This window comes from Sander lucioperca, chromosome 9, assembly GCF_008315115.2.
Source record: "Sander lucioperca isolate FBNREF2018 chromosome 9, SLUC_FBN_1.2, whole genome shotgun sequence".
Lineage (NCBI taxonomy): Eukaryota > Metazoa > Chordata > Actinopteri > Perciformes > Percidae > Sander > Sander lucioperca.
This window is the reverse complement of record NC_050181.1, coordinates 19199615-19213049: the sequence shown is the minus strand read 5'-3', so window position 1 is coordinate 19213049 and position 13435 is coordinate 19199615. Positions and strand designations below refer to the sequence as shown.

Here is a 13435-nt window from a genome sequence, read left to right as displayed (position 1 = left end):
ACCATACTGTTAATTACTGTTATGATGTGTGTGTGTGTGTGTGTGTGTGTGTGTGTGTGCGTATAGGTTCATCGAGGCCTAATGATTCTAACTGTGACTCTGACCAGTGTAGCCTTCTGCCTCCCATATTTCTACAGGAAAGGTTGGAGCAAGGTACAGTATACAAACAGATTTATCTTTCAATTAGTCAGAGCACAAGGTCCATTTCTTTTATTATTGAACATGCTAGTTTACAGTAAAACAATGCAATGCACCCCTTAATTGATAAAACCCAAACACAAAAAACTTTGTGTCTATGTGTGTGTTTGTATATAGCATGCAGGTGTCCATCCATACCTCGGTTGTTGTGTTCTAACATTATCTCTGACTCAACCAGTGATGGCTGCGATCAGACCATCACCTGACTCACACAGGTAAATATCTATTACATTTACATGAAGAAGCAACTGCAATGTTCCCTCATCATCTGAGGCCAGTTTAAGCACAGAGGATTATAGGTGACAGATAATTGACTTCTTAACTCTAGTGATACACAGGCCCAGAGCAGGCAACTTCATAGGTTTCAAAGACGTGTTCACACCAAAACAGATGTATTCACTCCATTTTTCAAAAAGAAAAAAAAAGATGTCTCTTTAAATGTAGCCAGCATGGTGTGTACAAACTAACTCTAAGTAAGCTGGATAGCTGCAGTAAATCAAACCCAGAACAGCTGTGTTTACTTTCATCCTGGTTCAATATTGGGAGGGGAGAGTCTGATTTTTATCTTCTTGTTTTTAAAGACAGGCCCCTGATTGTGTCACCATATGTAAACTACAACTAACTACTAAGTTAATTACCACTGGGATAATTTGATCCTACTTATTAGAAAGAAGCCAATATTGCTTGTCTTATCTATTATGCCAGGGAGACAGTAGCAGATTATTAATGAATTATGTTCAGCTAATCATCTATAAAGCAAGGAAACTCTGTGAGTCTGTGAGTGTGTAAGTAAGTAATTAATAAATTTATAAAGCACTTTTCGCAAATAAAATCACAATAACATAAAGAAACATACAAGAGAACACAATACATAATTGAAATTCCATAATAATACTAGGGATGCAACGATACACTCAACTCACAATTCTATACGATTTTAAATTCATGATAGATTTTCTCAGGATTTTTTAACATATTGAGCTGCAGACAAATTACTGAAAAATATGATTTTATTAATATAAACTGTTCAAAACAACAGATGTGTCCTCTTTTCAAAAGTGCAATTGAAAAATGTGATTGATTGTATCGCAATTCTTTTTATTTATTTCACTCAATCTTTACTCATTTATATTGATTTTAACCGATTCACAAAGCTGTGTTACATACTTAAATAATACGTAAAGTTCAGACAGGTCAACCAAACGTCTGTCTAAAAAGGTAGGTCTTTGTCTGATTTTTAAAAGAGTCACATACAGCAAACTGTAAGGGTTGAGGCAGAGCATTCCGAAGCCTAGGTGCTAAGGGCTCAAAAGATCGATCACCATGGGTCTTAAGCGCAAGTAGTTAAGTAGTTCAGCCACATCAGCAGGAGCATGATCGTGTAATGCTCTAAGAGTGATACATCAAAGTGAAGACATACTAAAAGTGAGGAGAAAAGTGTGCTACAGTAGTCAATATGAGATGAGGTAAATGCATGTATAACATCTTAAGTTTAGCAGTTGAAACTACAGAGCTTTAATATTTCTTAAATGAAAAAAACAAGATCAGGTCAGCTGCTTTACATGGGTATTGAACAACGAAGGTTGATCAAATATCACCCTTAAATAGCCTTCTCCGACTGACGGCCCTAATAATAATAATAAAAATAAACATAGCGATTACAATAGGGCCTTTGCCCCTGGCAATGTGCTTGGCCCTAATAACAGGTGACCCAGAACAAGCCGTGCGATAGAGAAATCTGACACAAAGTCTCCAATAGAGATGAAACTGAAACTGAGTGAAACTTCTGTCAGTGAGATACGATAAAAAGTAGTCTAAATCTATGCCTGATATACCCACCCAATCCTTTAGGCCAGGGGTTTTCAAATTGGGTGAATGTGAGCCTCCCCTTAAAGCAGGTAAGGACAGCCGAGCCCCCCCCTTCCCCAAAATCCCCTCCGCCTGCCCTAACACACGCCTCAGCAGTAAATGACATCTTTTGTGTGTTCCAGGCAATGATGAGTTTCAATAACAACTGATAAAATGTAAATATTTTTTAATATTGTATTTGAAGACATTTTATTTCCACAACTTTTCTAAAAGTGCATTCATAAATGATACTTTGCAACAGCAAATCATTTCCAACTTCATGCAGGCCTAATTGAGCTTACTTATGTAAAGGGAAACAGATTACAATCCAAATATAAAAACATAATGGAATATTTAGCAGTAAGGCTCTCAGGCATTCTGTATTGCTTTATCTATTTGTTCTCCTTTTGGATCGACTTTTCTAATTATATCTGAGTCAGCACACATGTAGCTTAGCATCATTTACTCTTACCTTCTCTTTTGCATCTTTTGTTGAGGAAGTAACCTCCTTAAATGTGCATATGACAATTATTCACCTCAATGATACATTAATTCATTTTAATGAATTAATAAACCCCTGGACTGTAATATTTCAGATGTTTGAGCAAGATTTCTGCTGATGTTCAAAACCTATGTGCACATTCAAAATATAACTCATCCCATCTGTGTTCTCTGAGGTTTGGAGGAGTCGTGATATTTTGTGAAAAATAAAGTTATAATAGGCTATTACAAGAATACAGTCACTATATTTCAAAAAATAATCTATACCTGCACCGTAGCCTGCTGTGCATTACGTGATTGCTCTGCTGATACGGTAGATTTCAGACCTCCTGACAGACACAGAGCCCCGTTTGGGTCTCTGGTATCTGAATGAGACAAAGTTTAGGGAAGTGGCTGAACGCTGCTCTACATCGGAGGTGGAAAACCAAAACTACAGAAATACATGGAGCTCAAACACGACACATGTCCACAGCAGACCTTTATAAACCTGAAGCTGCACAGCTTTTTACAGCGAGAGTGGACACTAAGCGACACTGAAGCCCCGGCAAAATCAGCTGACGCCGCGTCTGTCAGTGGGAACAATGAGGCTGCACTGCAGAGAGAAATAAACGCAAGTCGTCCTCCACCTGCAGCTGTGATCTGTATTTGTTTTTAATCAGGGGCAGTGCGGAAAACCCACACTCACACAAGTAGGTGGAGATGAAGGGGATTAGGACTTTCATAGCCTTAGTGGAGATCTGGGGGAACTCGCTCTCCACAGACAACCAGAAACGCGTGATCGGCATTTTTCTAAGTCTGTCACACCGCAGCAGAGGAGCAGCCTCGGACCCCGACCAGGTGAAACCTAACTTTAACTCAGGATCATATTTCCTACGTTTTTTGCTGGGTCCTGTCTCCTCCCTTAATGCTGACTTATGTTGACTTGGGAAAAGGAAACGATGCATTTTAAAGCTAATATACGGTGGCCGACAGGGGCAAACGCCCTGCAACTTAAGAAAACACACGCAAATAGACAAAACACAAGCAAATAAAGAAAACAACTTCATTAATTTGACAACACATGCGCAGCATTCAGCAAACGCGCTGCAAATACCACAACCAAATACATAAACGCGCTGCAAATATCACAACACAACCAAATACATAAACGCGCTGCAAAGACACACAACACAACCAAATAGATAAACGCGCTGCAAATATGAAACGATGCAAAAAGAAAAGCACACAAACCCCGAAAACAAATGCAACAAAAAAACGCTGCATCCAGATTACACAACGGAAGTTCTCCAGACCTCTAGAGGGAGCAGCTAGTGGAAGAGCTGGATTTTCGACTGTTATTAACCGATATTAAATTCATATTATTATTATTATTAATAACATAATATATTATTAATATACAGTCTATGCTCCTGTCTCATGCCCTCCCGGCTGGTGCCGTCCCCGAGCTTCGGCTTTTCAAAATAAAAGCTTGCGTCTGGTCCGCTATGTGTTTGTACTTTGGTGTTTTGGATGTTTGTGAACTAAACAGTACGGCAATCATACTAATGAATACAATAACTTTTTCAGCAGATGTCTTACTTACAACACGTTGGAGTTAGCAAAGCAGTTTTGTGTTTATATGTGCAGGCGGGATTTATTCAGTTTGATAAATCCCACGGTAAATTGGCTGGTTTACTAACAGGGAGGGACTAGAAATCCTGTCTGTTTTTTGTATTTCAAGAGCGAATTGCTCCACAATATGAATACAGATTGATCACTTATTTTGTTGGTAACCGTTGTTGTATAATCACAATATTACACTTGAGGAGGCCTACACTTCAGTAATTTCGGACCTCGAAATTAAACCCTCTCATGTGGCTTAAACAAACGTCAACGTTAAACGCTGATGCAGTTTTAAAAGTTTTATCACCACGAGTTTACAGACGTCTCTGCTGATTGAGTATCAGCTGACCTGAGCCGAGACACACCCACCAAACCAGAGAAAACATATCTCAAACATAGATTTAATATTTCCAGTCTATTCTCTCTCTCTCTCTCTCTCTGTGTGAGGTCGAAAATCCAGCTGTTCCACTAGCTGCTCCCTCAAGAGGCCTGGAGAACTTCCGTTGTGTAATCTGGATGCAGCGTTTTTTTGTTGCATTTGTTTTCTGGGTTGGTGTGCTTTTCTTTTTGCATCGTTTCATATTTGCAGTGCGTTTATCTATTTGGTTGTGTTGTGGTATTTGCAGCGCGTTTGCTGAATGCTGCACATGTGTTGTCAAATTAATGAAGTTGTTTTCTTAATTTGCTTGTGTTTTGTCTATTTGCGTGTGTTTTCTTAAGTTGCAGGGCGTTTGCCCCTGTCGGCCACTGTACTAATACACCCACGCGCAATTACCGATATCAATAGAACTGCATACAGTTATTTCTTCTTCGCGCCTCACCTATTGAAAACCCCTGCTTTAGACTCTTAATCAGGATATGGTGGTCTACTGTGTCGAATGCAAAACAATAGTCAAGAAGTACCAACACAGAACAATCACCTGCATCATAGGCCATTAAAATAACATTAGAAACCCTCAGGTGAGCAGTTTCAGTCCAACACAGCAGTTAGTTAATTGGTCACAATGTTTTTCAAAAAATGTTGACAAAAATGTGAGTTTATAAAAATTGGGTAATAGTTGTTGGACAAAGCAGTTTCTAAGATGGTTTTCTTTAATATGGGCTGGATGGTAGCATGCTTGAAACAGGAAGGGACATGGCCGGTGAAGAATTTACAATAGCTGAAACTGCAGGGCCAATAATAGATAAAACCTTCAAAAAACAGAGTAGACTGTAATACATCAAGAGGGCTAGGAAATAGCTTAATTTTAATAACCAAATCCAAGATATCTTATAAAGTGACGTAATAAGCCATAATTTGTATCAAATTAGACGTTATTAGACATTAAACAAACACAGTTATACCCTAACTAGATTTTATTTCTACATTTCTTATTTATTGTTTTATTTGTTTTATCGGCTGAACATATAGGACTAATGTTAGGGTCGTCCACACCAAAAATGATAACTATCAAGATCCATGTTGACATCTACTGTACATGCCAAGCACATACATAATTCACTCATACACATATGTTGCCATTAACATTTCTCTGTCTGGTAAATGTACTTGTGCAATGTTTTCCTCTTAAGTAGAAGTACACAGCAAGTCAGTAGTACACAGTTTGGCTGTTTTGGGGGCCTTCTGTAAGTAATTTTGGTACAGCGGTTCTGGAAAAAGCTGTAAGCAGCAACACAGGAGACCAAGTGATTGGCCGGTTCTGAACAGGTACGTTTTGACGGGCACTGCACTAGTTTTAACAAATAACCAGTTTTGCCTTTAGGGTTACTCTGGTAATTTAACTTTTGAACTGTACTTAATGTACTTACTTCATGTATATTGGGGAGTGGGGACTGACTATTTCATTAATAAGTGAGGATTGAGTGATTGAATGTGTAAATGTAAGATTCATTTGCATTTATATTTAATGACATTGTTATTGCGCTATATCAATATCAATATATTCATATTATTTATATCTGTGTCCAGTAGATATATCTTTAACTGGGGCCACTGGGGAGTTGGGTTTGTGACTGAGATCATAGCAGGTTGGTCTGCCGTCAAATACATTTCCAGATATTTTTAAATAACACCTTTCCTACCTGGTTGATTAAAGTTACATTGTGTCCTTTGTGACTGCAGTGGCAGCCATGTTCCTGGGGATGCGTCAATCATCACTACTCCTCCCCCAGCCATGGGCAACACATGTTCTGATTGGCTATGTGACATGGCTGGCCTTATTCAGGTCCCTCCTCCTGATGCACAGGCACATTTACATCAAAAAATGTATGAAAACGTCTGATGAATTTGATGACACGGAATTATTCTTTATGACTAAGAACACTGTTAAATGAGAATTCCGGCCAATTTTTACGTTAATCTTGATTGCTAAAGCTAGCCTTCAGTAACTGGAGGACATAGCCACACCACCGCCGCTCCCTGGATTGTTATTGGGATGATTATCACAGAAGCCTGGCTGAATACACTCACCGGAGGGCAGCTAGCAGCTAACGGCTAACGACTATCTGGCTGTACACACTCACTGGAGGGCAGCTAGCAGCTAACGGCTAATGGCTATCAGCTAGCAGGGCAAGCTAGCTACCGGCAGGATCGAGACAGGGACCAGGGTAGGTGAATTTAAACAATGTCTGAGTTGAAAACGCATCTTGTTGACACGTAAGGACCCTTCATGTGGCACAGACATTAATTGCTTTTTGTGTCTGTTAAGAGGCACAAAGGCACTCTAAAACTCGCCCCGACAACTGCCGTTTTAGCTCAGGGGACGCTTGTACATGTAGCTGCAGCTACTCCGTGTTGCCTGCACTGATTCGGGTCGGGGTTCTATCGAAAGTACTTGCGTAGCTATAGCGATCAAGATTAACGTAAAAATTGGCCATAATTCTCCTTTAAGGGATTCCCTACAGTACCTGCACGCTAATCTAACTGTTGTTTGTTTGACCAGCAGCCTTGGGACCAGATGATAAACAAGCCATCCTCTCTGACCCATCAGAACATGGTTGCTGGGTAGGTGTGCCTATACCAGGGCCTTGCTATACTTGAAGTGGTTCACTGTCATTGCTTACTGACACACTAAAATGAAACAGTCATCATTAGTGTTTAAACCTTTTCTATGATGTCTCAATCAAGATAAATTAGGATTTTAGAAAAGGGGGAGAGAAAGGGGCTAACATGCAGCAAAGGGCTGCAGGTCACATTCGAACCTGGGCCACTGCAGATGTCTCAGCCTATATGGGGTGCACACTCTACGGGGTGAGCTAGAGGTTGCCCCTATTCATTTATATTTTTGATTGAAATGTACATACATGTATACAGAGGTAGCACTTTTGCCAACTGGCCAATGAAAACATAAACTCTATAAAGTCATATTATCACCAGCCTGAACAAGAAAAAAATGAGCTTTGGAGGTGCTGGTAGGTGGTTTTTGTTAACTTTGATCCAGGCTAGCTGTTTCCCTGTTTTCAGTCTTTATGATAAGCTAAGCTAACGGCATGTTTATGATGTCAAACTATTGCTTTTAAGGGTCTATAATCAATTTGTTATATTAACTATATAAAACATGTTGCTCCTAGTGACACCCACAGAGAGTAACCTACTTATTTTAGCCCAAACCATGATCTTTTCCTAAACCTACAGTAAACCAAGTAGTTTTGTTGCCTAAAACTATATTTTTATTGTCGTGGTAGCACACAAATAGTCTTAGCGTGTATCAGGTCAGATCATATATCAACGATTGAGTCGATATTAAAGCGATTTTAATTAACTTACTATCAGATCTAAGATGTTGTGTGAAATAATATCTAGAAATTTGAGCCCTACTGTTTATTAGGGGCTGAGCAGCGAAGCTGCGTGGACCCTATTGTATTTGCCAGTATTATTAGGGGTCGAGCTTCTTCTTCTTCATAAGAAATCCATGTTCCCATGCACGGAAACTCACCAAACTTTGCACATAAGTCCAGTCCTATGCCAAACACAATCAGTGTGATTTGTGTGCTAATTGTCTTGATGGTGGCGCTACAACAGCCATCTAAAATTCTAAACAAATCAGCCGTACATGCTACAATGTTGCAACTTAGGTCAAACTGTAGCCCCAATAGAGCAGAAACTCTGCTCTGCTGTTACCTTGTAGCAATTTTGAAGTCCATCACTCTACTTGTTGCAAAAAACTGCAAAACTTCTTAAACCTATCTCCTCCCACTTGTTTGTTTCAATTGACACCAAATTTGGGCAACTTCATCTTCAGACTGTCCTCCACAAATTTACCATTCAAATTTCTGATTTATCAAATTTTTGATTTATCAAAGATTTAGCCCACAGTGCATTAAAAACATTTTACTGCATACAGTAGTGTAAACACAATCCAAACTAAATAATTGATGTTGATGGAAAACATTCGAAGATGACTGTAAATTTCAGAATTTTAAATCAAAAAGTGATTTTTTTTTTAAATGTTTGAATTGTCTAAGCATTGCAGTCAATGCAGAAAAGAGCATCTTTAGCATTTATTGATCTTTTTGAAAAATAAATTACAGGCATCTCTATGTTGTCTTAACCAAGTACACAAATTCTCAGAATGTTCTAATAAGAAATACATTTTTTTACAGCAGCTTTAAATTCTGCATTTTCACGCAAGCCTGCTCCTTGTCTACGAGGTGTTGCGATGCCACTTGTGACATCACCCAAATTATAGCTCCCTGAAATCAGGACCTACCTACAGCCTCAATGGTTCTGAGTTCAAGCCCATGGTGTTGCAAGATAATCATACCCATATCTAATCAGACATTGTGCTGTGGACAGCTGCTCTGCATATTTTAAATGTATGTCTGCATTAACACACATGATTCTGACTAACAATCAGTTAAGGAAAGTCATGTTATTGAGGCAACCCAGGCTGACTCAATAAAATATAGCCCAAATAGCTAGAGAAGTGATCATCTAGATAATAGCTCATTAGATCAGCATTTGCCTTTGGACTGGAAGATTGTGAGTTCAAAGCTCAATGGTCACAATGCCTTGTCTTAAACAATATCAACAATTATGCTTTTGGACACCTTCCCTGCGAGTTTAAAATGCTCGGCCACGACCGTCTCTACGGAGCAGCTATAATTTAGAGCTGTTTCTTGTGAAGCTGCAATTCTGAGCATAGCTCTATTAATCAGCAAGAGTGACAAGTGAATTTCAAATTCTTAATGTTAATGACAAACCAGTTTGCCGTATATTTTCCATAGAACTGACAACTGATGGGCTATGATAATTAGGTCAGCCTGAACCGACTACTGGGGGCTTAGTTACAGAAGCTAACGTTAACAATTTAGTTTCCCTGGTGTGGAGCCTCGCCTCCAACACAGGCAAATAAACAACAGTTAAACTTGTACAATTATTACTATAGGAGGCATAGGAATAGCTTAACATTTAACACGTTGACCAACAGAAAGCCGGAGAGTGAGAGAGAATGAAGCCCTCGCTAACTGCTTGCCCTGCTATGCCCTGCAGTGTCCTGCTACGTCCTGTAATGCCCTGCAGTGCCCTGCTATGCCATGAACTACTACAACTAGTATTTCTAGTCATTGTTCCTTTATCTTTATTGTGACTATTATTGCCACTGTTCATCACACCCCCAACCGGCACCGTCAGACACCGCCTACCAAGAGCCTGGGTCTGTCCCAGGTTTCTCCCTAAAAGGAAGTTTTCCCTCACCACTCTGGGTTTCTGCCTGAAAGGAAGTTTTCTCTCGCCACTGTTGCGCTAAATGCTTGTTCTTGGGGGAATTATTGGAATTGTTGGGTCTTTGTAAATCATAGAGTGTGGTCTAGACCTACTCTATCTGTAAAGTGTCTTGAGATAACTCCTGTTTGATACTATAAATAAAATTGAATTGAATTTACTACTTAGCTAAAGTAGCTAACAACTGAATGGCGTATAAACAACTGTGGGATTAACGACAAAGTCGTTGAAAGGAGAGAGCTATGAGTGCTTGAGTGAACTAGTGTAGGTTTAAATGTAAAGCGGATAATTGGCCACTGTAATGAAGAATATGACAAATTTAACTGCGTCGAGCCCAGCACCAAACATACAAAGTTAGAGACTAGCTGGTGAACATTGTGGAGCATTTTTTTCCTCAGGAGTTTCTGAAGAACAAAAAAGAACTGAAACAATATCTAGTTTTAAAATGCTACAAAGACATCTGGTACATTACAAAAGGGTTTGTGAGATGTTTGGATACATTTCTAATCCACGTAAAGACGACTCAGCTGAGTGGGAACTCCCAAAGCATCCTTGGTAAAATTGGGCACAGTTGTTGCCACATTTTTGATTACAGGTTGGATCCCCATAATGTTGGACTATGGAGCTCTTTTATGCATTCCTCTGCTTAGGCATTGTACTGTATATGATGTGTATGATTCGTATTAGATTCATAACAAACTGTAAAGCCTTGACTCACCACTGTGAGCTTTACTCCTGGGTACGCGTTGGCAACCTGCAGGTGCACTAACAGGTATACTTTTAGGTATTTCACAACCTCAAATGGCAGAATGTTTTAAAACTTGATGTGATTTCTTTTTATGCTTTTAAATCCATTTTTGAAAGACCTGTAAACGAAATTCTTGGAATGTCAGTGCTTAAACTGATGTTTTTGGATGTGTGGCTTGTACTGCACTTTGCATGATGTTTTATATTGTCTGTTCTTCTGTTTTGTGTCTGTTAACAATCACTTGTATGTATCTTATGCTGCTGCATATTGTCCAAGAATTGATCTTTATGCTACCTATCCTGGTTAAATAAAAGGTTAAATTGAAAAAACAAAATGGTGAGAACACCTGCAGGCATTTGTACCATCTAAATGTGGACTGACTCCTGTAAGAAGGGTATATTAGCAAGGGTTTGAGAACGTGTATCTACTTTTTATTTCTACCTTTACTTTCTGTTTCAGGGATCCTTCATAAAGTCTCTCATCTTGGCTGCCTTGGCTCTTGGAAACTCTGGCCTATTAATGGCCTTGCTGTCTTCTATTGCTGAAATTTGACATGTATTGGAAAAGATACCCAAATGCCATTTTAAAAGGTGACTTTTTTTGTTGGAATACTTAGCCTGATATCAGAAATAACAAGGACCTTACCTTTAGTATTCAGCACAACACACATTCATTTTATTTTAACCAAATATATGGTTCTTTTTTTGTATATCTGTGTAGTTACATGTTTAGTTCATTCCTAAACAACTCTAATTAAAAGTTCATATTTTAATGCGATTTTGAGTAGCATTATTAATGTTTAATAGTAGCTCCTAGGAAATTATTAAATAATGAATTAAGTAAAGAAAGAGAGAAGCATTGAAAATGTAGGTGGCACAATCATAATGGGGGGGTCTAGTGGTCCTCCCCCAGAAAATCTTTAACAGAGCAGAAGTCATTTCCTTTATGCTGGTGCCTTTTAACAGGGGATTTAATATTGTTGTCTGGCTGACTAGCATGAAAATAAATGTTGTAATTTCACCCAGAAGAAGTGGTCTGCCATTTGATGATATTAAAAAAACTGAAAGTACAGAAATTGATTTGATGACTAATTCAGAGCCATTGTTAATAATAACCACTAATTTCTTTATTAAAACTAGAGGATTTCTTTATGCTTTCATATAATGGCAATTTCTGTTAAATGGATTTCTTTATTGTTTAAGTGCCCCTCTGCATTCTCCAAAAACTACATTCATCTTCCATCCATCCATCCATTAATCCATCCATCTTCAACCACGTGTCCCTGGGAGCGCGCGTCTGCATACCTGCCGTCACACTTCGCCCCGCCTCCCGACGGTCGTCTCGGCAGCTTCGATCCACAAGTGGGGTCCCGTCGACGGCGTGCGGCCGGCATGTGAAAAAAGGGGGAAAAAAACAAACAACCTGAAGCAGCAAGCGTGCACTCTGTGTGTGCAGTAGAATGAGCATCAGACTTATGTCAGCCTCACACTTTTTTGCAGAAAACACATTGATTCTGGCGCATCTGTAAAGGATTTGAAGAAGCGCAGATTAGGCCTGCCGTGAGTGGACGGAAGCAGGAATACACTCCTTAGCGTTGTGCAGAGATATACCCTTTGCGGCGGCCCAGAGCCGACCGCATCCGTACACTCACTTTCGGCTGCCCTTCGCGTCTCTCAAGGGAGACTCAATTGGCCGCACGTCTAAGGTTGATTTAAGGAATTGTTTTTTTCAGCCTGCCACGAAGCACGGGAGAAGCAGAAATGTCTCTTCGCAGCAGCCGCGCTGACTGCGTCTCCACGTGCGTTTTGGGCTGCATTCGTCAGCTTTGTTTATGTTGAGGTTTTGCTGTTCTGCACATTTGACCACTGAGCTAGCAATACTCTGACTCATTAGGTCGCGTTTTGTGTGAGGGGTGTGTCTGTATGTGTGTGTGTGTGTGTGTGTGTCTGTCTGTGCGACAGGTGTGTCTGCGTGTGTGTGTGTCTGTCTGTCTCTCTGTGTGTGTGCATGCGTCTCTGTGTGTTCTGTGTGGTGTCTAGGCAAAACACAGAAAAGTGGCATAAGTTGTCCCACGCAGCATATGCGCTGTTCTGAGCAGAAAACGTCAGAGGATGATGAGGGATGAATGAGGGATCAAAGGGTGTGTGTGTATGTGTGTGTGGGCTTGTATTAAGCAAGAAGCCTTTCGACCTCAAGAAGTCCTAAAACTTCAAGAAGTCTGTCTAGGGGTGTGCAGAGTAAAAATATCAGCCTTGCCATGAGGAGACAGAGAAACAGAATGAAAGTCCCTGGTGCGGAAACAAATTCATCTTCGTAGCAGCTAGGCTGACCACGTCCCCATCTTCATTTTGGGCTGTTTGAGGGTTGTAAATAGGAAGAAAATTATGCTAAATGTGAATGGGAAACGCAAAGAGTATCGGGAAGACGGGAGAGCCAGGGTGCACGCCCAAAGAGCGAGGAAGCGGTGTAAAACGAGTAGCGTATGTAAAATGTGAAAGAAAAATAGACGGAGAGATATTCACTTTGGGTTAGGGTTAGTGCATGTGTGTGTGTGTGTCTGTGTGTGTGTGTGTGTCTGTGTGTTGTGTGTAGGCAAATGGCAGACCAGCATGTGAAAAAAAGGGGGGGGGGGGGGACAAAACAAACAACCTTGAAGACGCTAAACACGTTGCACTCTGTGTGCGCAAAGTGTATCTGTAAATGATTTAAAGAAGGGCAGCTTAGGCCTGCCGTGAGCGGAGAGAAACAGGAATACACTCTTTAGCGATAGGCAGAGATGTAACCTTCGCGCCGGCCCCTGGCCGTGCACGTCCCCA

General features: G+C 40.1%; 1 protein-coding gene across 3 annotated transcripts in view; it reads left to right on the top strand.

Moving 5' to 3' along the window:
- Nucleotides 1–11390, top strand: part of LOC116055593 (putative ferric-chelate reductase 1) — a 36090-nt gene extending 24700 nt beyond the window's left edge. The window contains exons 12-17 of one of the 3 annotated variants that reach the window (XM_031307621.1): nucleotides 67–153; nucleotides 316–413; nucleotides 6122–6177; nucleotides 6272–6415; nucleotides 7092–7153; nucleotides 11079–11390. In XM_031307621.1, the coding sequence (XP_031163481.1) occupies nucleotides 67–153; nucleotides 316–413; nucleotides 6122–6177; nucleotides 6272–6415; nucleotides 7092–7153; nucleotides 11079–11171 (540 nt within the window). In that variant the 3' untranslated portion in view covers nucleotides 11172–11390. Of the gene's footprint in view, nucleotides 1–66; nucleotides 154–315; nucleotides 414–6118; nucleotides 6178–6271; nucleotides 6416–7091; nucleotides 7154–11078 lie in introns of all 3 variants that reach the window. The other 2 variants (XM_031307620.1, XM_031307618.1) reach the window with 2 other exon arrangements.
- The last annotated feature ends 2045 nt before the right edge of the window (nucleotides 11391–13435 follow it).